We start from the raw sequence: 23,388 nt of genomic DNA on the forward strand, positions 1-23,388 counted from the left end.
TAAGTCCTCTGTGCCTAGGGTGCCGTTACTTGCCAAGGCAGTGTGCCATGATTCTTTTTTCTAGGCTATTCATTATACTTTGGTCTCTTGAGTGCATTTTGTAGGCAAAGCGTAGATGGAGTGTTACACTTGCTAGGATTTGTTAGTTGTTTGTGCTTGTTTTTTTTTTGCTTCTGTTGCTTTTTTAAACCAAGCTCCTTTCTTTGGCTGAGGTTCTAGGGGCACAGTAAGATTCCTCATGCCAGAGGGTACAAATACATCTCAGTCCAGTTGCTTTCTCCTAGGACACGAGCTCATAAGAGCAGTGCATGATGTTTCCTTTGACTTTAGAAAGGCCCTTGGCACAATTGCTTATAGCCTTGTTCACCAGGTGGGGTTGATGTGTAAATTAGATCAGTGGACTAAAAGGTGGAGTGGAAAACGGGTGAGACATCAGGTCTCTGATGGCTTTCAGCAGTATGAGGTGCAGTGAGCACTTGCTTACAAGTATTTGTGCTCTGGAAGAGAAGCTGTGGGATACCTGTCCTCAGAGGTCTTGCCAGCACCTGTGCTTGTACTTGTTAAATTATGCTGTGGAATAACACCTTCTGTAGGGAAAAGCTTCATCTGCGTATGGATAAAACGCTGTGCTTGTTAAAGAGGCCTTGTAATTGCTAAGGGAATTTAAAGTGAATTGAGATTACTTCATTGCCTGCAGTCTTTCTCTAGCTTAACTTCATTAGGAATAAAAAGGCCTGTAGACTTTTTCAGAGGCTCTTTTTAATGCAAGATCCCATTTCAACTTAACTGTATTGTATCTTCAGGTCATACACATATAATCTGTCTTGATTCATTCAGGGATGAGCGTCTTTACAGCAACTACTTGCAAATAACAAAAAGTAAAGATTGGAGATGTAGACCTAAGAGCTTATTTTTACACATTCTGTACTTAAAATCTGTCTCTTTACTTTCGTGTGACATTCCTGGGTCAGGTAACAAGGGCCTTCCAGATTAGGGCATTGTACTCAATTTGTTTTTTTTTTTTTTCCCCCACCATAAAGTCAACAATAACAGCCAGATAAGCATCTTCTGGTTTTAAACTCTTAATTTTAACTTGAACTCTAGTTTTAACTCTAATTTTAACTGCATTATGACTTCCACCAAGATGTCACGAGTATCGTAGCCTGTAACTGTCATATTCAGTTTTTGAGGTACTGCTTTTGAGGCCCTGACCTCTGTATCTCTCTCAGATGTAGTTTCAGCTTAAACTGTAGTGGGTACATTTTTTTTTCCTGAGATCTGTATTTTTTAAATTAAAAAAAAAAAAAAAGCTTCAGATTTAAATCCAGGTCAAAGGACAGGCTCCTCAGTGATACCAGGTTCTAGAACAGCCAAGGTTTTTCTCTTGCAGAGCTGATGATCTCATGCAGTTTAGCAGAGCCTGGAGATAAAAGGGATATCTAATTACAGTCTTCCACTGTCTAAAGGGGTTATATGGAGAAAACTAACTCAGAGGTGCTTAATGAAAGGGCAAGAATCAGGATTGCAAAAAGAAAAATTCTGTTTGTCCATGGTAAAAATAAATAAATAAATTCTTTACCATGTAAGTGGTGCAACACCACAGGAATCTCCGTCCTTGGAAGCTTTCAGAATTTCATTGAGCAAGGCTGTTGTGAACAATTTGATTTGCCTTTGGTGTCAGCCCTGCTTTGAGCAGGAGGTCGGTGTAGGGACCTCCTCACAACACAGACTTTTCCCTTATTGGAAAATAGTGAGCCATGTACAGGTTCCTCCTGACACTGCAGGTGTCACTGTAAAGGTATTTTGACCTTCTAGTTGGTACGGCTGGACACATTTTGTAACTTCTTGTATCCAGCAGAGATCCTTATGAGCTTCGTGCAAGTTCCACTGGCTCACTGAAGCCTTTTATATAATTTTTGTATGTTGGTAGCCTATAGTAGATGCATACTCTTCACCACTTGGGCCTCCTTGCTGGTGGGGCAGCATGAGAAGCTGAAAGGTCCTTGGCTCTGGGTGAGCACTGCTCTGCAACAACCAAAACATCAGTGTGTTGTCAGCATTGTTCTCACTCTAAATCCAAAACACAGCGCCATACCAGCTACTGTGAAGAAAAGGAGCAGGATCCTAGCTGCAGCCAGGATATGTAGTAGCCCTTAATGGCTAAACAACGACTTAAGACTCTAAACAATGTGGGGCATGTGGCAATTTGGAATGTGTGAATAGCTGTGTGTAGGAGAAAATGCGGTTCTTGACACAGTAATGGCCATTTTTAACAGCTGTTCGATGCATTGTAACTAAATGTTCTTGTCTCATTAATACTGTTTGATAAAGAGACATACTGTTCTTGTGTAAAATAGTGCTTTAAATCTTCTTGTTCTGCTTGTAAGTAGCTAAGACAACAGCAAAGAATGATTTTTAGCAAGGTTTATGAAGTTCTGATGGGCATAGATACCACTATCCTGAAGGGAAATGCTGGGCCTGAGTAATAGCAAGTAATCTAACTATTCAATTTGTTCTTCACTGATCTTTCTCTGAAAAGGGCTTTGGCATAATGTCTACCCAGGAAACTGATGTAGGTTTTTTTCTTTTGAGGAAGGAACATCAAAGTGTAGCTATGTAAAACTTAAAATAAATAAATTAATTAATTAAAATCTATATTGTAGGAGATGGTCAGGTTTCAGGACCAACATATAAGCACTGATAGCTTTTGTTACCTCAGTTCTACGTAGGTATCCCTGCTAACCCACAGTTAGATTGATCTGAATTGAAACTGTAGCTTTAGGAAATTTAATTCTTATTGTGAATTTGTTTCTGCAGTTCTCAAGTGGTGCTGCTTTCATGGTTGTGACTTCACAGACTATATGGGATGCTCACTATTGAAACTGTCAAAGAGTAGAGACATATGGACTGGCAAAACATCTGAGTGTAGAGGGAAGTTATGGACATGGTTTAAAATTGCCTAATCGATTTCCTTAAATTTATTATGATCCAGAATTTTTTTCCTTAATTTCAGAACTTCTTTACAGAATATACCATTCCCTGAGTGCAATAGCAGGCTGCTTTTGTGACACTGCCTGACAGATGTTCTCTTGTTTCTCAAGTACGCAATCAAATTCCCTTTCACTTGGAGAACTGGGATGGAAACATCTTTTTATGATATGCTTCTCTGTGTGGAAGAGATCTGGGGGGAGGTTAATGTGCCGAAGACTTAAGTTTTGTGGAGTGTGTATCTTTTGTACCTTCGAGGAGAAAAGAGATAAGTTTATTTGGAACCAACTCCTGGTTGTAATGCACAGCTTTCATATTTGCACTGTCCTGATGTCATTATTTGCTTGGTATTCCCCCAAAATCAGGAAGTATTACAAGAAATGACTTCTCTGTAGTAATCGGCTCAAGCTTAGTTCCTTGCGGGTGTCCACCTCAAACTCTGTATGAAATGCATGTTATAAAAATATAATTGTTAAAATGACTACGACTTTAGAGATGCAACTGATCATTGATTCTGCTTTTTGTTTTCCAAGGTGGAGAAAGTATGCACAGGTGATCAGATAGATGGGCTTCTTTATCCTGCTAAGAGAATATCGCCATCTGTGAAAAGTGATACAGAGCAAGAAAAGGCATCTCAGAATGTCACTTCAAAAGTGGACCCGTTGTTAAAACCAAGTATGGAGTCTGAGTCTGCCTCACTTAGTAGTGACTTCAAGCAAAAAGTTGTTAATATCCTGAAGAAGTATTCCAGTGGTCTCTGGGCTAATGCGCTTCCCAAATTGTACCAAGACACTTACCAAGCAAAATTTCCAGAAGGCATTCTAAATAACCTGGAGTTGCTCTCAGATATATGCGTTGTTGATTATGTATCTAATGTCCCCAAAAAGGCAATCCTCTACGTAAAACCCCAAAGATGCACCGATGAGAATCTGAATGTCACAGAGAAGGTCCAGACACCCGATAATGTGAAGGCCACAGCTGAACACCAGTATGAAGAATCCAAGGAGTGGTATCCAGAAAAAGTAACTGTTCCTCCTCTACTCATTCCATCAGAAGGACCTGTCTCCGTCATGGTGGTAGAACTGAACAACACTAATGAAGTTATAATTAGGCAAGTTCACACTTCAGAATCTCTTCTTTGCTTAATTTATAAATTCATGAATGCGTACTATGCAGATCTGCAGGACTTCATTTACCTGTGTTGATAATGAAACTTAAGAATTCTTTTTGTGTTTAAATAGAAGACTGCTAAACTCTGAGCTTATCAGTTCTAGTATTAGTTTGAGGATCAAAGCAGATCTGACTTTTTAGAGTAACCTTTCTGTATCACATTAGTAATATTAGAGGTAGTGTCCAGATACTGCTTTAATATCTATTAAGGTATTTTCCTTCTGTTACTACATTGTTACTACCTAGGTGTGAGTTGTGCATGTTCAGCTTATACTGCAGTTTTGACTTTTTGAGCTTCCATCCAACAACAAATGGCTAGTGCTGCTTGGTTTGATGGTTGATCAGTCTAGCCTCAGAGAACAGTGTAAGAAACAGATGGTATCACTATGTTATGTATATGGTACTGTACTCTTTCAGGAAATAACTATACTTCATTGTTAGGATAAAAAATACAGATCCTAGCAGGATTTTAAAAATGAAAAAGCAGTAACGCTTTTTCTCTAGGATTTCTAAAATTCGACTGTTAAATAGGTTTATCTGTCACTTCAGAGCATGAATTGCATAGCTGTCTGGTAATATACTAAATTGACAGCTCTCTGTTTTTTTCCCTTTAGTTTCTGCAGTTTCAGTTTTCACTAGATAGTTTCAGACATTCTCAAGGGTCCTGATTAGGATCTAAGTAAGTACGTTTGCAGTTCACTTACAGATCCTCTCACTACACAATTAATACACTTTTCCTCACTACTGACTGGCAGTATTCAACACCAGAGTTAAGGTTGATATTTAGATGTTTTTCTTTTCTAGCTGTCACTGATGTATTGGAACGCAAAGAACTGAACTTTCTTTGTGTCAGCCCAGGGGTTTGGTTCCCTGAAATCATGGAACCATAACAGCTGATGACTTGTAGTGAATGAAAATCCCCGTACTTGGGGAGTTATAATGGCAACGTTCTCAAATGAAAACTTCTATCTTTGTTTCAGCTGCTAGCCCAATCCCTATTTTGTGCTTTTTCTCTGTTTCTGTAGGTCTTATAAATTCATTTTGTAACCTTTCTACCAGCATGGCATTTTGCTGTATATGTGGAGTAACATATCTTAGCTTTCTGATCTGTCATTTTAGGGGCGTTTCCAGTAATTGGTTTGGAAAAACTGTTCCTGATGAATATTCACTCTCTGTGGTTTGGCTCCGGTTACAAGGTTTCCAGAACTGTGCTTTTCTTTTTCTTTTTTTTTTTTTTCTTTTTTTCCTGGAATTAATGATCTATTTGGTTGGATTCATAGCATGACTTGCATTTGGCTTAATGCTTGCTGGTCTGATGGTTTTGCTTTTCTTATGAAGAGTATGAGATGTCCTCCGCTAATTCAGACTGGTACTCTTTCATTTGTTTTTTGGGACATGATGAAAGAAAAGAGGACTTTTTTTCAGGAGGCAGTTAAGGATGTTTGAAGACTGAATGTTAGAGCAGCTTTTCTGAGCAAGTCTTCACAGGTCACCCACATAAATTGTTCTGTAAGCGATGCCATCTCTGCCTCCTTCTTTCATGGAAAGCATACTTCTAAATGACTGCTTGATTACAGAAGTGGAACACAAATCAGGCCTGAATGGGCCTGAGGGGGATTGTAGGCCAACCTGCTGCACAAGGCAGGGTCAACCCTGAGGTCAGACGAGGTTGATCAGGGCTTAGCCAGTTAGGTGTTGAAAATCTTCCTAGGATGGGGACTGCATGACCTTTCTGGGCAGCGTGCCCCTCTGCTCAGCTGCCTCGTGGGGGGAGTTTGTTTCTTTCATGCGGTTTGACCCTCTCCTGCTTCGAAGCATGACCATTGCCTCTTGTCTTCCCACCAGAGCCACCGAAGGACATCGTTCTGTCTTTGTGGTGAGTTCCTGGAGCAGCACGCTGAGCTCCCACTGAGGCCATCTCTTCTCCGAGCTGAGCAGCACAGTTCTCGCAGCCTTAACTCACCTGGCAGGTCTTCTAGCCCCCAGCTGTCTTGATGATGTCTTAGCTGACACAATGTTTCAGATGTGATCTACTGAATACCAAGTAGAGGAGGATATTCACTTTCTTCCCCTGGCTGGCTTTGTTTCTCTTCATACAGCCAGGATGTTTGCCAGAGTCTCTGCTAGCCAGGCACGCTGCTGGTTTGCACTCTGCTTGCATCTGCCTAGACCTTTTTCTGCGTTTTTTCTCAGCAGCTGGTCTGTCCCCTGCATTTGCCACAGTCTTTTCCTTCCCAGGTGCCATAAGTGATGCTAATCCTTGTTAAACACCATGACCTTCCTGGCAGCCTGTTCCTCACCCCGTCCAGGTCTCTGTGAATGGCAGACCTGCCCTGAAGCTGTGACACCCATTTGGTGTCACCTGCAAACTGGAGCAAGCAGTCCCTTACCTCCTCCAGGTCACTGATAGGTTAGGACAAGTCTTGGCAGAGGTCTGTGAAGTGCTCCATTTGTCTCTGGCCCCCAGATAAAACATAACCCATTAACCTCTAACCTCTGCCCTCTGAGCTCTCCACCAGGATGTTTTTAAATCCATCCACAGTTCAGCACTGCAGTTTCTGAACCTGGATGCCAGCATGTTGTGGGAGACTGTGTCAAAAGCCTTGCCAACACTGAGGTAAATGACATCCACTGCTCTCCCCACTTCACACAAATGCAGCCATCACAGAAGGCACTGAAGTTGATCAGACGTGATTTATTTTTGCCAAATCCATATTGGTTTTCTTCATCACAGTCTTCATTTGCTCAGAAATGTGTTTCAGAAGGACATGATAAACAATTTTTCCAGGGACCAAAGTGAGTCATGCTTGCCTGGAGTTCCCTAGATTATATTTTTTGTGGTCTTTTCTGAGGATAAGTGCAATATTTGACACTGTCATTGGCGTCTTTACCCATTCTCCATGAACTTTTGAAGTTTCTGCTTCAGAACACTAAATCATGCAGCCTTCCTGTTGCTGCAGGTTTATTGGCCTAGGTGAGAGAAAGGAACTCGGCTCTAGCCAGGAGGTAATGTTTTTGTCTCTCTTAAGAATGAGCAATATAGTAAATCTCTGGTAATAGGTGTACTCTGAATAATTGCCTTAATCATTTCATTTAATTAGCCTGTCTGTAGGGAATAACATAGAATGCCCCAAGTCCCGCAGGTTGAGCTGCTGCGTGACACTGAGCTGAGTCTGCTTTTGTTAAACTTCCTCTACAGCGGCAGTTCTCAAATTTTGGATGGTGTATTTTGGACAATATTGAATAATAAAAGTTTCTCAGCTTGTCAGCTCTGCGTAGGTACCTGGCAGTGATCAGTGGCTCCTTGGCCTCAGGTGCAGTGTGCTGAGAGATGCATACGCTTCATGGGCAGGGTCTTTAATCTTCAAGATGAAACTGGACTTGAAGGGGAAATATTTCTGCCATAGCAAGAAAATATTCCTGCAAGATATAAGAAAGAAACAATGCGTGGGCTCGCCTTCGCTGTGTGTGTAGTAACAGTCACTCCCATGTGATTTGTGCAAGCACTGTGCAGTGGCTATTGGTTGCTGTGTTTCTTCTGTCTTGGGGATGGAGCAATATGTCTTTATACTTTCTTGGTGTGTGATTAGTTGTTGCTTAGCTGAAACCTTTCTACTGCAGTGCTAATTGAGATGAAACTGGAAGGTTTGGTGCTATTTTGAGACTTGGTACAATTCTTCAAGGATTTTCTTGTCAATGAAAGAGAGGTGATTGAAGCTCTCGTAGGTGCTCTGTGTACATCTACAGCTGTGATTGGAGAGATGTTATGCTGGATGTGACACCTGGCTTCTCACAAGAAATAATTAATTCACTTTTTATTCTCAGTTATTTTGAGTTTCTGTGCTGTGGTGTGGGAAACTTTTCCCTTTTTTACCTTTTTGAATAGAAAACTTCATAGCTTGTTCTGCTATAGAAGAATACAACCCTCTGTTCCTTCCACAGTGGAGCATCAGGCTTTCTTCACTTGGCCCATGAAGCAGTTCCAGTTGAGACTAGCAACAATGCTGTGCGCACTCTAGTCTGGCCACGTGTATATAACACCTTTTTTGAGGTCATTTTCCAAGATTTGTTTCTAAAGAATATGAAAAATAACTTTCCAGTTGGCTTTTAACAGCCAAAATCTTCCTCAGTAGGATCCTTACCTGTTACCAGAAAAACATGAGGCAGGAGGTTTTGAATGATTTTTCTACTTCGTGATACTCCTCCTGTCCTTTAAATATCCGTATGAAACCGATGCAAGAAGTGAACTTCTAGGCCTTGTATACCTGCTTGTGTTGCTGCACTCCATGTCCACCGTGAAGGAATTGAGTGTTTGCATAGAGGTGAGGTGGCTGTCAGTCTGAAAAGCAGCGTTTAGTTGAACGGGAAGGTAGCAGAGAAATCCTCATTTTCCTGAAGACAGCCTGGAATGCGATCAGGTTTAACTTTAGCACACTGGGCCACCTTTGTTATAATGCTACTGTACAGTGCCTGCCCTAATCCTGTGCATAAGGCAGACCTTTGAGATAAACCTGGCTTGTTATAGGGTGATACAGCAAACTGTGTGGTAGAAATTAGTGGCATTAGTCGTTCTAGGAACAACTTTTAATGTATTAGCAGCTACTGCTTTAATTACAAGTATGAAAGTAGATTTTCCTTCTGTGCTAAGCTGACTTGTTTCTGAAGTTATTCACAATTTCCCATTTGTAGTTTTCAGTAAATTAAGAAGATTTCATGCAACTCAGATTACTTCGGTGTAAAACATTAGGTTGGCAGCCTACTAGCAGGCTTGTTCTGAAGGCCAGGAGTAAATAGCACATAGTTTGAGAAGGATCTGTAAAACTATTTTAGATGCCTTGTGCTTTGACTGACATTAGTGAAAAGCTGATAAACTGGTGTTTGCTGAGGACTGAGTAACTTCAGAGATGTCATATGTTACATGTTAAGAAACTGGTATGTCATATCAGTTTCTTTCTTTTTTTTTTTTTTTTTTTAACACCTCATCCCAGATATTTTGCTCTTGTAGACAGGTTCCTCTGCATGGTTATACATGGTAATAATTATGTAAGATCTCTTACTAAAGGTCTAATTGAGCATGTTAGATTCTACAGTGCTGGACCACATTTAACTATGAACAATAGTACTACATTTTGTCAGTTACTACTCTTCTATAGCCCTGCCAGTGGAAAAGAGTCTTGATACCAATGTCCTTATATATGAATAAATTATGGATATATACATATTTTATGTATAAAGGTTCTTGGGTTCTTATTCAGCTTGAATTGATCTAACTCCTGTGTGCGTGTTTTGTTTTTGTTTGTCTGTCTGCTTGGTTGTTTTTATTGAAACACTGTAGGTACGTGGGGAAAGATTATTCTTACGCCCAGGAACAAATGGAAGATGACATGAGAGCATACTATAGTCAGAACTGCGCGGTGTTACAAGTCCAGTCTCTGAGTGTTGGGCAACTTGTTGTTGTACACACTGAAGATGAGGCCTGGCTGCGTGCTCGGATAATTTCTGTGGAAGACAAGAAAATAAAGGCAAGCAGTTATTTGTTTTGTCACTCTGTGAAAGATTTGAAATGTTTTCTTGTTGTTGTTTTTTTTTTTTAAGGTACACAGTCAATTCCCAAGCATGGTGCACTGCTAGCATTGTCTCCTTTCCCAACCTGAAGTACTTCTCTTTTCAGTTATAGGAAAGGAGAAGTTAAGACTTTTAAAGTCTTTCTTTCAAGTTGTGTGATTGTCAAAAATAAATGGTCTTTCAGTGTTGTTTTTTTTTTCCCACAGGTATTTTGGATTTTGTGGAAGTTTGGGATTTTATACAGGGCTGGGCACTAAAGCGCCTTAGTGCTGAAAATTTACCTTTGGTAGTAATGGGAGGAATGGGTATGGTGGTGCTACTTGGAATGGGGAAGGAGAAAATTCAATATCTAATAGGTTTCAGATCTTGCTTGAAGTGTTGTACTGAAGTATCTATCATGTGCATTAATTAGCAAGACAGTGAGAAGGATATACTTGTGCTTAAACTTCCCTGTCAGACAAGTCTGGTATCCTGGGAGTTGCATCTGGTGTGCACGTTAATTAAACCCCTCTGAGATTATTTAACTCCTATGTTAAATGTTTCCTGAGCCAAGGGGATGTTTCTTGACATCCACAGAGAAATTAGACTGCATAATTGAACTAATTGAACTGTAAGAACAGTTTCAGATTTTCCAGTTATTTCTTGCTTCGTCAAGCGTTAATGATAACTTTTTAAATTTCTTCCCATAGTTGGGTGATTTTTTACCCAGATCTCCTTAACATACTTATAAAATCGATCCATTTCATAAATTTTTAAATAATGCATGAGATAGACTGAGTTTTTCTGAAAGCGTGATAACCTTCAGCTAGAACTTGAAGGAACAGGTTGTCACAGAACTCAGTTTTGTGAAAGATTACATTGGCTTCAGAGAAAAATAGCAAGCTTGCCTCTGTTTTTTGTCTAGGCAGAGCTAGCAGCCAAAAGAAGACTACTGCTACATTGCAGCATTTGCTTGCTGATCATCCACCACTGCTCAGACTCCCTATTGAAAGTTTGTTGTGCAGATATTTTGCATGATAGAGTTTAGAAAGAAGTTGTAAAAAGCCCTATGTAAGCTTTCTTTCTTTCACCTTAGTTCTGATTACCTACTGCTTTTACTACTGACTTCCTGCAGTGTTTGTGGTATTTGCATCAAAGCTACTGGAAATATAACTCCAAGTAGTCCACTTAAGGCTGTAGAACAAAATACAAAACACACTATAGCACTTATATAGTACCTGAGTCTTCAACACTTTGAAAACTCTAAAATTGCCACTTTATTATCTTTGTTCATGTGGTTTAAGTTAATATGCTGAGTCCTTCCAGCACTGTTTCTATGAAGAGTTGAGATTGTGTTAGAGAGGATGTTTTTACATAAATATTGAGAAGAAGACCTACCTTGAAAGCTCTGAATATTTAAGTAGTGAAATAAACATTAGAGTAATGGTGCTATGTAGCTATATCACTATAATTAGCAAAAAATGCAATGCCTGTTTAATGGATGCACAGAGAATGTGGTAGCTGAATACATTATCCCTAGTCTCAATAATGTATATTTAAAGTTTTATTAATGATCTTATGCTTTTATCTCACTTTCCCTTACCAGGTGTACTATGTTGACCATGGCTTCAGTGAAGTTATTGAAAGCAACAGTGTGTACAAACTACACAAGCAGTTCTGTTCACTTCCATTTCAAGTTGCAAAATGTAAACTGGCAGGTAAGAGAAGGCCAGTGCTGTCTATACAGCTTGCTGTTGCATGACTTATGGATTGAACCATCTCAGTTTGGGAATTCTGATCCTTGTTTGGAATAACTATGTCTGTTAGATTCTGCCCAAGGTAGTCAGTGTAAGCAGACACAGGTGTGTGTGGACAGCAGGATGTCAAGAAGAGTTTTATAAAGAAACCTCGATATCAGAAGACCCCAGTGTCTCTAATAGAGCTTAGTTGTTTCTACACTTAGCTTGGATGTGTTTGTTCCTTTAATACGTGCATGTCTAAAGAAATAAAAGTAAAACACTTCCTGTTGTGTGAAGCATATACTAGCATGACTCCTTTTTCCACAAATGAGACCTAATGTGATCATTCAGTTATTTTAAAGTGATCCTTCCCCTTTTAGCACTCTCAGGCTTCCTAGACTGTGCTGGAAATTTAATTTCCTAAAACTGGTGGGCATTTCTAACTTCTAAGATGTTAGTTTTAAGATTCTAAAATGTTCTAAGAACATTTTATTTTAAATATTTCAAATTGACAAGAATAAACTTTTACTTGAATGCAGTTCCTTTTTTGTCTGCATATTTGCCTTGATTCTTTCTGAAGAGGATTTTTTTTCTCCTCTTTACTATGTCTTTGTGTTAAAAAAGGAGACAGTAGAATGCAAAGTGAGATGCAATACAACCTTCCAACTCATCCTGATTCTTGGAAAGGTTCCTGTTGTAAATACACGTTTATTATATTTCCCTTCATTAAAGTAATACATAAAATGTATGGTGTGTCTTACAGGGCTGGAAGTCTTCTGTGATGATCCTGCCTTAGTAAAGGCTGTAGAATTGCAGGCATGCTCCAAGATACTTGCTGTGGAAATACTGGAAAGGAGTGATATTCCTCTTTTTGTTCTCTATGACACTTCTGGAGAAGATGACATCAACATTAATGCTACTTGTCTGAAGGCCTTGTATGACAAATCCTTTGAACTGCACCTACAGGTACCATCTGCTTCTTTCCTTTTTAATTCATTAAAAATCATTGACCACAGAGGTCTTAGATGGACAAAAAACAGTACTCACAAAGTGCTAACTTTCTGTGTGTGTGTGTGTCCCCTTTCTTGTCAAAATCTGACTGTTCCAGGTAGATGCACTATATACAAATGTCAGAGTAACCAGTGTTCTCTCAGATGGAAGTCTGTATTGCCAACTGCCGTCTAAAGGCTTGTCTAGGCTTTCTGAAATCTTGCAGAAGATAGAAGACCACTTCCTTCACAAGGTAGGTCTGTGATGAGGGAGAAGTCAAGTCATGTGGCCTTTTCAGTGCACCAGTCCTTTTCTTTGTACAAAAGTTCAGATTTCTGAGACATGTGAACACTTAAAAAGGCTGAAAAACCTGTTCCTAATTTTTATGCATGCAGTTTTCAGGGTGAAAATGTTTTCTGATGCTCTTTTGTTCAAATGCTGTCTCTTAGGATTCAATAACTACTTCTAACTTCTCTTGAATAGTTAAAACAGTACCAAAATGGCTCATAATGGGAAGCTTCCTGTAGAAACTGCTCTAGGTTGATAGAAAACCTGTGGATGTTCTGCCATACTTTTTTTTTTCTGGAATATTTATTTATGTGATGGAGTTGAGGTGTATGAATAGCCTGACCTATAGCACGCTCTTTGAAAAGTGACCATAAAAGCAGCGTGACCAAGGTCTGTTCTTTTTAGCCTGGCTTCCTTCAATATTCAACAGCCTTGACCTGATGTGCTTGCATATATTGTCTTTGTATCCTTAGCTTTTAAATGTTGTCTAATTTCAATCAGAACTGATGCATAGAAGACATTTTCAAAAGAATTAAGTTGCTTTAAAGTAGCCATATGATAGAGGTCTAATATCTCATCTACCTTTTACACACATGTACAACAACCCTTGCTATAGTCAAGATTTTATATGAAAGAAAAAATGTTTAGAGAATTGAATTTGTTCAACGTCCAGCTGAAACATGAGAGAATCAAATCATGAAATGCAGATCCTTGAAAAGTAAGATTCTGTTAGAATTACTGCTTGTAAAACTAACTTTTAAGAGTTTTTTTTTTTTTTTTAGAAGTTGAGCTTTAGGCCTGTTCTGGACCACACTCCATTTGGAAGTACTTTATATTGTATAAGTACTTTGTATGTCTTGGTTATCAAGATTCAGTTTCAAGTAAGCTGAACACTGAAGGAAAAAGTGTGAGATATACCCTGAAAGGTTTAGCTACATAAAGGCAGACAACTGTCCAGATTTGCTGGACAGTGTGTTAGGGTTTCGTTGCTATCAAAGACGGACCTTGACTTTACAGTCTCTCATGAGGTTTTTTGTTTTGCCTGCGAATTTACTCACAGTAAGGTGTTTATGGGTCTCCAACGGGAACCTCTTCATGCTTTTTGCAATGTTTCTAGTGTCTTCTAACACTGGTTAGGATCATCGCAGTGAATGTCAGCCCCATGAGGCTTTGAGTCCGTGTTAAATGTAGTTTAGAATATACGAGAGGAAATTCTTCAGTTATCTATCACAGTTCCACAGTGCTGTTGCTTTTCAGCACATTAAAGTTAGTGGTCAATGATCTTTATATTCTGTGCTTCCAAAGGTATTTTTCCTGGTAATTCATATTCTCTTGGTTCCACAGCTCAGAATTAAAGCTTTATTAACGGGGCAAGCATAAAATAATGTTACAGAAAATGTTTCTGAGGATGGAAACTCTTTTTGAGACAGCTCTGTTGCTTCTCAGAACTGTTTAGTCTATTTGTAGCATTTGAAATGACTCGTTAAGTATCAGCTAGTAATGATTCTGTGCATTTTAATTTTTGGTTTTTGCATTTGCAGCAGACATCAGAGTTTAATGTATCACTGCCTTTCTGTGGGAAAATCTGCTTGTTACCTTGCAAAGGAAAATGGGCACGTGTAGAGGTAAGAAGCTTTCAAAGAACAGCAACAGTTTTCCCACATAGAAAAGGCTCTTCAGCTAAATCTGAATTCTTACTTTCCTTGAAACATTTTACAGTGTATGCTTCACTGTTGTGTTTTTAACCTTAAAATGATTGTCTTCCTGTCTTATTTCAGATAACAATCATTCACAGTAGACGGGCTCTTGGTATACGCTTTGTGGACACTGGAACAGTTGCAACTGTAGAAGCTTCAGACCTAAGAGAAATCCCACCACAGTTCCTGAGAGAAGTAATTGCAATACCTCCTCAGGTATAAAGACAAGTTAAAGGTGACCTATACTAGATCTCTTGATAGTGGTGCTTCTTCTAGGTTTATGCTATGATTTTTTTGTTTTGTTTCATCGTGTTCAACAATGGAGTGCATTTCATTATGCACCTCTGCCTGAAATAACTTGTAATGTAGTCCCACTGACAGGATGCTGTGGTAATAGTGAACTAGTAATGATAAGGTTTTGCATGTCCCTCTGTCTATTTCTGTTTGTCATATATTATTGAATCTATGACAATTAATGAATTTTCTGAGAATGGCAACTTGTGGACTACTTTCCATATTTTTATATGCTTCTGTTCTTAGGCTGTAACATGCTGCCTAGCAGATCTGCCTCCCAACACTGGCATGTGGACTCCAGATGCTGTACTGTGGCTGAGAGATAAAGTAACAAGTTGTCCTGAATTTAGCATGAAGGTAAATAGTCAAAATGCCTGTATGACCTTAAATCCATAGGCCTGTGGAAAAAAACACTGAAAGAACAACTTTGAAAACTTGACCATTCATCAGAATTTATTTCTGTTATGAAGTTTAAAAGTTTGTAGCCATCTCTTAGACATAAGTGCAATACAAAGTCCCTTTCTTATGATGTTTGACATAAGAATATTTGGCTCGTTAGCAGTTTCTCTTTTTCCTCTGAAGAATTTTAGCAGCTGATTGCCTTTCTCATTTTCCTGTGCCAGTCCAGATATGGAGCTAGAGTTATTTTATGAACTGTTAAGAAAGAAACAGTTGTTTGTGTTTTACCACATAAATGTTCCATAGATCTTAAACGATTTTTATGCCTCTTAAGTGAGAATAACCTTTTTTCATTCTGGTTTTTGAAAGCGGTTTTAGTTTTCATTTGTTGTTTTTTCTAATCCAGTGTGACTTAGTATTTGCTATCATTTAATTAAGGGTTTCGGTTATATTTGAGATAAAATTATTTCCATTGGCAATGTTTCCTTTCCGGTTTAGTTTAGCCACCGTTATAAAGGAAATCTTTTTGCTATCTGGAAGCTAGACAAAGCTGATTTCCTCTTAAAAATCTGATTCCAAGTACTGACAGAGCACTTGGAAAGCATGTTTTGTAGTTTTTTTGATCTTTTTGCTTCTTTTAACCCAGGAGGCTGTGCAGTTAAAACATAGCTCATGTAGTCTGGGACTTGTGACTGTTGCAACTGCCTTTTCTAAATGTCCTTTTCAAGATAATTTGAGTTTGATATTAGTTTTTATTTGATTATATAATAGAAGAAACACAAATGATTTAATTTTGGAAAGTTTTTATTTGTCTTCCGTTTGCTGCCTATAAGTAGCAATATCCTTTGCAGATTATTAGAGGAAAGACAGAAAAATCGACAGAGGAAGCTGGAAACAAATGTTATGTACTATGTCATATGAAAATTTCAGTGCTTTATTATCAATAATGCTAGTTGCTGCCAATGATATATGCCCTTAAATAAGATATTTTTTATGCCAGTGCTTGGAAATTATACATGATACAAACCTAGAAGCTTTTTTCACCTTTTTTTCATTCCATTCTTAATTTACTAGGTTTCACCTCCCATAATGACAGAAAGAGATTTCTGAAGGATTGAGTGTTAATATTTGATTGCATTACTTAATTGTTCAGAATTGTATGGCTAATTTATAGTTGTGGCTAATGTCTTCCAGAAAACTGCAATCGTACATGCTTGTGCCAAGCAATATTGAGATTGAACCAGTTGGGCAGAACAAAACTTGATTCAAACTTTGTATATGCTTTACATTAGTGGAATAAATATCAATGCTATTTCTAGCACCTGTGATTGGCTTACTATCCAACAATTTCATTAACTTATTTGAGAGAATCTTGAAAATACTTCACAGGAGTAAACTGTTGCTGCTTTTCTGTGAAGGCTTTAGTCTGTTGTTCAACACCAGATGTGCATTTAATAGTTGATAACTGAAAATTAAACTGCACTTTCTTTCTAAAGGTGGTTAAACAGGATGCTGCAAAGGGAATTGCACACGTTTACTTGTTTGCTCCAGAGAATTTCCCTGACGTGGATCGTAGTGTCAATCGTCAGATTGTAAACACAGACCTGTGGAAGCATCAGAAAGATGTTTTCTTGAGCGTTACGCCCAGGGGGACCACCTCCACCAAAGTGACAGGTGATACAGTTTCAGCACTGCAGTTAAATCGGGGAAGGCTAGAGAAGAGTTTTTCTGATTCAGCTGAGCCTGCTGTGGAGCCCAGTAGTGCCGTGTCTGCCAGTGATATGCCTCCACCCCTACCCTTGTCAAAGGTTGGTGGGCTCATGGATGTCTATGTCTCAGTGGCATGCCATCCAGGTCACTTTGTTGTCCAGCCTTGGAAAGAGCTACACAACCTGGAAGCCCTAATGGAAGAAATGATCTTGTACTACAGCATGGCTGAAGAGAGACCTGTGAACATTGAAAAAAACAAGTTGTATGCAGCTAAAATTGAAAATCAGTAAGTACATACTTAGATTAAGAATCTCTGAAGGCAAGCTTTTACATACAGCAGTACTTAAATCTTAGTAAATCATCGTGCATAGCTGTTCTGGAGTTAGTGACAGAATTACACATTTTTCTTTAAAGCTTGGCCTTGTTGCAATTTTTGGGGGAAATGCTTTGTCTGCATTGTTAGCAAGGTGGCAGATCTCTGGCTATAGCTGAGAGATCAAGGGGGTAAATGAGGTTGCAGTCTCGTCACGTTTCCAGATAGTTGTTCAAAGGACTTCATTCAGATAATACCAGATCTGGGAAGCTTGAGACACGTTGGTTAAAATCTTTCAGTCATATATTGCTTTTCTGGTGCCCTGACAGTGGATGAATATAAATCGTGTTTATTCTTGTTCTTCCTCTTTTCAGTTGGTACAGGGTGATAATAAAAGGAATCCTTAGAAATGGGTTTCTGTCAGTGTACGAGCTGGACTATGGTAAACATGAGCTTGTCAGCATAGAGAAGGTACAGCCACTCCTGGATAAATTCAGAAAGCTACCTTTCCAAGCTATAAGAGCTCAGCTTGCAGGTAGGTGGTAATCATTTGCTCTTCTTTTTATTTATTTTAAGTCTTACATCAGTGAGGATACCAAATGTCTATAAATGTAAACGGGACAAAGCTGAATGTTAGTGACTTTTTTTTCTAGAGTAAACATGCACCTGCTTGCAAAAACATGCTCAGTGCATGCATGCTTATGCTATCAAAGTAGATCTCCTTTTCTTCTTTACGTAGGTGTTGATGGTTTGGTTTTCCTACCTATTTAATGGAGCACTTTTAGCACGTATAAAACTGAAGATTGCTTAAATTCTAACAGCAGCTGTTTCTTATAAATATTTACCATTTAATGTGTGTGGTGGCTAATATGCAAAGGACCCAGGGAAATCAAATCCAAATGGTTTTTGGATCTTTAAGCGTAACCTATTATGAAGTGTGGAAGCTATAATAAATCTGTTGATAGGAACTGATGTTCTAATTATTGTAGTTTACATAAAGTTAGGGGCAAGATGCTGAGTTTCTGGAGGTGTTAGTCTTTCACATCTTGTCCATATTGTAACTTTCTGTTTTCTAGTAAATATTTGGAACTCAAAATTGCCTGAAATACATTGGTTTTCACAAACTAACTCCATGGGGAGGGTGGGGGCTTTCATCAAACTTAAGTAAGATTAATTTAATTATGGGCATACAGGGTGTGCATACATCTAAAAAAAATAAATAAGAAAGTTACAACTTGTTCCCTCCTTTAATGTGTTTTCCTTCCTGTTCAAATTTATTTCATTTTGGCATTGCTTTCAGATTTATGTCTCTTCTCTGTTTGGTAAACTTAGACTTGGTTAGCTTAGACTTCAATTACAGAATACACTTGCTTGAAATGACAGACCAATTGGTGCTCTGTTGGTTGCTTTCTGTGGATCTGCCTTCCAGCATAGCCTCAGTGTGACCCTGGGGACTGCTTTAGACAGGTCAAGTTGGATGTGTTCCCACTAGGCTTGGGTCCTAGGAGGTCAGTGCTGAAATTAAGCTGATTTCTAGCTCTGTCTGTGTACTGGGGTAGTACAGGGTCTTGCCAAGAGAGCCTGCAAGTCATCAATTCTTCCTGCTTCACAGAATCCTGAGTAGCTAGCTGAGCTGGCTTCTGAGCTGCCACATACAGTCGAAGCAGGCCAGCTAGGCCCAGAAGACAGATAACTGTCTTCTTCCTATTCTTCCACTTTTTTCTTCCCTTTTTGTCTTACCTGTTGTCTTTCAGACTCTGGTCTGTTTTCTTGTTCAATTCTATTTGCTTACCAACCTGGCTTTCTTTCTGTAACCTGTTAGGATTGACAGGTCTGTGGTGTCCTGTCCTGTTAGCAAGCTGCTGATAATAGTAGAAGCAGTGTTGCCACTTCTCTGTTTTGTTTCCTTTATCTGTAACTTACTGCTTGGGAATTTGCAACATTTTAAGTCCTTTGTGCCTAGATGCTCTACACCAGCAGTGGTCTGGGGAGACTGAATTCCTAGTCTGCAGGAGCTGCTTCTTCCTTGGTGGTTCACAGCTGTATCCAAACCCTGTTTGGATTCTAGCATCATGTCCCTGAGCAGGCCCACCTCTGTGGGATGCCAATCTCAAAAAACAGCAGGAGTTGTGAGACATTGAGGAGTCATTTCTATTTGCTTCTTCTCTCTGCAGGTCTAGTTTGGGATTTGAAGGCTTGGCAGATTTTTTAGTTGCTAATGCTCTTTTGAGATGAAGAAAATCTAAATCAAGGCTACTGCTTCAGCATCCTCAGGCAGAATACAAATCACTAGTTTCTTCTGAAAAGATCTTTAGTTTCCTTCTTGTCTAGGTAACATGGCTTGGTCATACATCACAGCTACTATACTTGGAAAAACTCAGTGAGTCAGTGCGTTTGCCTTTCACTTTTGTGAAGCTATCTGTAGGTTTAGACTTTAAGAAAAAAATAAATGTTCTAGCCTCTGCAATAATTAACATTGTTTGTGTGGGAGATGAGTGAGCTTTTTTTTTTTTTTCCTGGAGTTAAGCTGCCTTCACTAGTACTTGAATATCTGTTTTCTCAAGGTTTTAAACCCCCCTGCTTCTATATAAGCTTGATCACTCAGATTGGTCTAGTCTGTAAATGACACACTCTTCTGTTTTACATTTGTCCTAGGAGTGAAAAGCCAGCAGTGGTCAGAAGAGGCATCAATAATGTTTCGGAATCGAGTAGAGAAGAAACCCTTGGTGGCGCAGATACAGGCAATTAATGAAAGTACTAACTCTTGGGATCGAAAAATAGTGACTTACTTAGTGGACACGTCTCTTCCAGATACTGATACGTGGATTCATGACTTTGTGTCTCAAAGTCTTGCGGAACTTTCAAAAGCTGATTAATCACCACTTCTGAAATGTAGCGGCTCAGATTCTTTAGCAATAAAATAAATTAACAGGCTTTGAAGAGAAATGTAACTTCTTACATTGCCTTGATGACATGAAGGGTATGAACTTGCAAAATGTGTGTTCAGTGAAAAAGATTTGTTTAACAAGTTTGGGTTATATTGACTTCAGGTTGACTTTATGAAAAATTGCACTTTTGTTTACCACTGAAATGCTAGAGTTTGGGTGAAAATACTAAAAAAGTTATTTATCAATAAAACAATGGTGACTTGTTGTGATCTTTCCCTGAGTGGGGGGGAGGCATGTGTCATAACTATTAGTTGGTACTTCTAACCATTACTGGATACTACTCCTGTTTTTTGTTTGTTTTTTTTTTTTTTAGCTAGAATTTTTATTGCTTGGGAAACAAGGAAGCAGTCCTCAATGTTTTTGAATTTAGTGACTGAGGTGTGCATTTTTGATGTTTTTTTTCCCCTTCCTTAGCCTTCTAAGAATTGAGTAGTTGAAAATGCCTTGTTTGGGGCAGGGAAGTTTGCCTGGGATTATAGGGCCTAACTTTCACAGAAGGGTATGGACTTCCCTGTGCTTACTAGTCTGTTTGCTCTTTGTTAGGAATGATACTGCTTTTCTGAATTCTACCCCATTTCCTCTGCTTGCTAAATTCAAGGCATTCCTTTCCCTCCTTTTCTGATAATTTGCTTTCTTACTTGTTTCTGAGAAACTTTAAACAACTGCTTTTCCCACGAGGCAGGAGCAAACAATGTCCCGTCAGCACGCAGATGATTGCTTTGAACGCAGTATTTTTGCCTCCCTTCAGATTGCGAGGACCTTGGAAAATTTAGAGGTGGTGTAGACATTATAGTTGATGGCCTGCTGCCTGCATGGGTAAGGGAAAATGGACAGAAACATGCGGTGCCTGTGTAACAGCAAGATGGGAGAAAATGCCTGCGGATATTCTGAGCTACTTTAACACAAATTGCTAGTTAACATGGTCCTGCCCATAGTTAAGTGTGCAGAGGTGAGATTCTCAAGTGTACTCGATGAGATGGAAGTTGTGTTATGCCTGAGAGCATTCAGTAGCCCACTGCTCCTTCCCGTCCTCAGAACCCGCAGGGTAGTCTCACCCACTCACCCACCCTGGCTCTGGCATCAGCACAGCTAAAACTGTGTGAGGCAGGCTCGTCTTATCAGCCAGCTGTTTCTCCAGTAACTGCCTGGGTTCCCTTCAGGAGCTCCCTGCAGTAAGTGACCACTGGGGTTGGAAGCAGTGGGTGACATTGTACTACAAAGAAAAGAAAGCCAGAGACTGTTGAGCCCAGCACCCAAAGACAAATGCAAAAGGACAGTATTGTCTGCCTCTCTGGGTTGCCAATCTGTCTAACCTCTTAAGAATTCCACTGATTTTTTTTATTTTTATTTTTTTGCATGCAACACTGCATGTTACCTGGCATATACAGCTTCTGGTTGCCGTTTTAGCAAGGTCACTATCAGGCCTAAAAGAGCTTTCATCTGCTTTTAATTAATCATTCTTCCAGGATTTTTTATAGTTTCTCCTTCCTCAGCTGCAAAGGCGATGAATGTAGGTGAAAGAATCAAAGTGATCTCCAGCTGCCGTAGGATAAACATTGATGCAAAAGAGTTTTCTTTCTACGTAGGACTGCTGCTGAGCCAAAAAATCCGGATGGTGTGGGTCATTAGGATGAGAAAAGCTCTTTCCTGAGGTTCTGAAGAGTGGGAGAGCTTTCTTGTGTGCCTAAGAGCATATGACACCTACACCTGCAAGCTTGCAAATGTTGCTGGAAAAGTTTAATGGCACAGGGTAATTTTGTGGAGCTGTAGTGAAGTTGATCAGGTTGTTCGAAGAATACCCAGACTGTTTGCACACTGAGGCCTGTTGTTGGCCAGTAGTAGACGTGCACCTGCAAAGTGATGGAATGGAGCAGACCTGGGATTTACACTTGTAGTAGCAGGGGGAGCAGCCTGGTAGATGCTCAGGGGATGTAAGATGCTTTTTGAGCTGCTTGTCTTATCCTCCTAGGGTCTGAGGATACATACCTTCACTGTCTCCCTGGTTATAGCTGGCTGCTCCAGAGTCTAAAAAGCCCAGACACGAAGCAAGAACATTCATTCAGTCTCACTGCCTTTGCACTGGAGCTGCTTTGTGCGGTGCCATGGGACAGAGAACAGGTACCAGAGAAACAAGAGTGCTTCCTACCTGATCAAACCCAGGAGCACTTTCCCTGTGGTGAACTAGTTCCTGCATATGATAATGTCCTGGTTTTGGCTGTTATTTTTCTGGGCTGTTATTTTTCTGAAGTCATTTTATATTTTCTGAAGATATTTTTCTTCCTTGGAGCTGCTGTGGCGCTGTGTTTTGGATTTGGGACGAGAGCAATGCTGATAACACACCGATGTTTTGGTTGCTGCAGAGCAGTGCTTGCAGAGAGCCAAGGCCCTCGGTTTCTCACGCCGCTCTGCCAGCGGGCGGGCTGGGGGTGCAGCAGGAGCTGGGAGGGGACAGAAGCAGGACAGCTGACCCAAACTGGCCAAAGGGATGTCCCGTGGCATCCAGGGCACTGTGTCATCATCTGGGGGCTGCTGCTGCTTGGGGAGTGGATGGGTATCAGCCAGGGAGCGGTGAGCCATTTCACACCTTTTTACTTTTTTTTTTTTTTTTTTTTTCATTTTCTTTGGTATTTTCCTTCTTTCATGCTAAACTCTTCTGGTCTCAACCTCCAAGTTCTTGCACTTCTTTTGCCTTTTTCCATTTTCTTCCACTCCCTGCTGCACTGGGGGGGGGGGGAGCTGCTGGGGTTAACCCACATCAGTCTGCACCCAGCGTGGGGCTCAGAGGGTTGGGGTGTTGGTGTGACAGAGAGAACAAAACTGTTTATAGCATGATATAATAATGATATTTGTTTAATAATTGCTGCCTGTAATGCTGATCTATTTACTCACGACATTGTTTTATGCATCCCCTTCCTCGCTGTCCGCGCCGCTCACCTCCGGGGGCTGGCTGAAGGCTGGCGGCGGTGCTGCCAGCTCGCTGCACTGCCCGACCCTCGCTTATCTCACGATAATCACACGATAATCACACGATACAAGCGCTCAGCCATCGGTGCAATCCCCCAGTTGTGCTTCACCGCAGCCTCGGTGCGTGGAGCCCACGGGGGGGCTCCCTTGCGGGGCAGGGGAAGGGAGGGGAGGGGAAGGGAAGGGAAGGGGAGGGGAGGGCGGCTCCGAGGGGAGTTGCCGTGGCTCTGGGGAAGGGGTGGGCGGCCGGGGGCCTCTCCCCTCCCCTCCCCGCCCCGCTGGGTGCCGGGCCGGGCCGTGCCGTGCTGTGCCGGGCCGGACCCCCGCCCCCCGGCTCGGCTCGG

At 40.3% G+C, this 23,388-nt stretch overlaps 1 protein-coding gene across 2 annotated transcripts in view; it reads left to right on the forward strand.

The window, feature by feature from the left end:
• TDRD7 (tudor domain containing 7) overlaps nucleotides 1-20,272 on the forward strand; it is a 35,985-nt gene extending 15,713 nt beyond the window's left edge. The window contains exons 6-16 of one of the 2 annotated variants that reach the window (XM_032206564.1): nucleotides 3,522-4,099; nucleotides 9,494-9,680; nucleotides 11,309-11,420; nucleotides 12,205-12,407; nucleotides 12,550-12,684; nucleotides 14,261-14,344; nucleotides 14,498-14,632; nucleotides 14,957-15,067; nucleotides 16,606-17,105; nucleotides 17,507-17,667; nucleotides 19,788-20,272. In XM_032206564.1, the coding sequence (XP_032062455.1) occupies nucleotides 3,522-4,099; nucleotides 9,494-9,680; nucleotides 11,309-11,420; nucleotides 12,205-12,407; nucleotides 12,550-12,684; nucleotides 14,261-14,344; nucleotides 14,498-14,632; nucleotides 14,957-15,067; nucleotides 16,606-17,105; nucleotides 17,507-17,667; nucleotides 19,788-20,008 (2,427 nt within the window). In that variant the 3' untranslated portion in view covers nucleotides 20,009-20,272. The remainder of the gene's footprint in view (nucleotides 1-3,521; nucleotides 4,100-9,493; nucleotides 9,681-11,308; nucleotides 11,421-12,204; nucleotides 12,408-12,549; nucleotides 12,685-14,260; nucleotides 14,345-14,497; nucleotides 14,633-14,956; nucleotides 15,068-16,605; nucleotides 17,106-17,506; nucleotides 17,668-19,787) is intronic. The other variant, XM_032206565.1, reaches the window with a different exon arrangement.
• Nucleotides 20,273-23,388: the final 3,116 nt, after the last annotated feature.

The sequence above is a fragment of the Aythya fuligula genome, chromosome Z, assembly GCF_009819795.1.
Source record: "Aythya fuligula isolate bAytFul2 chromosome Z, bAytFul2.pri, whole genome shotgun sequence".
NCBI classification, from domain to species: domain Eukaryota; kingdom Metazoa; phylum Chordata; class Aves; order Anseriformes; family Anatidae; genus Aythya; species Aythya fuligula.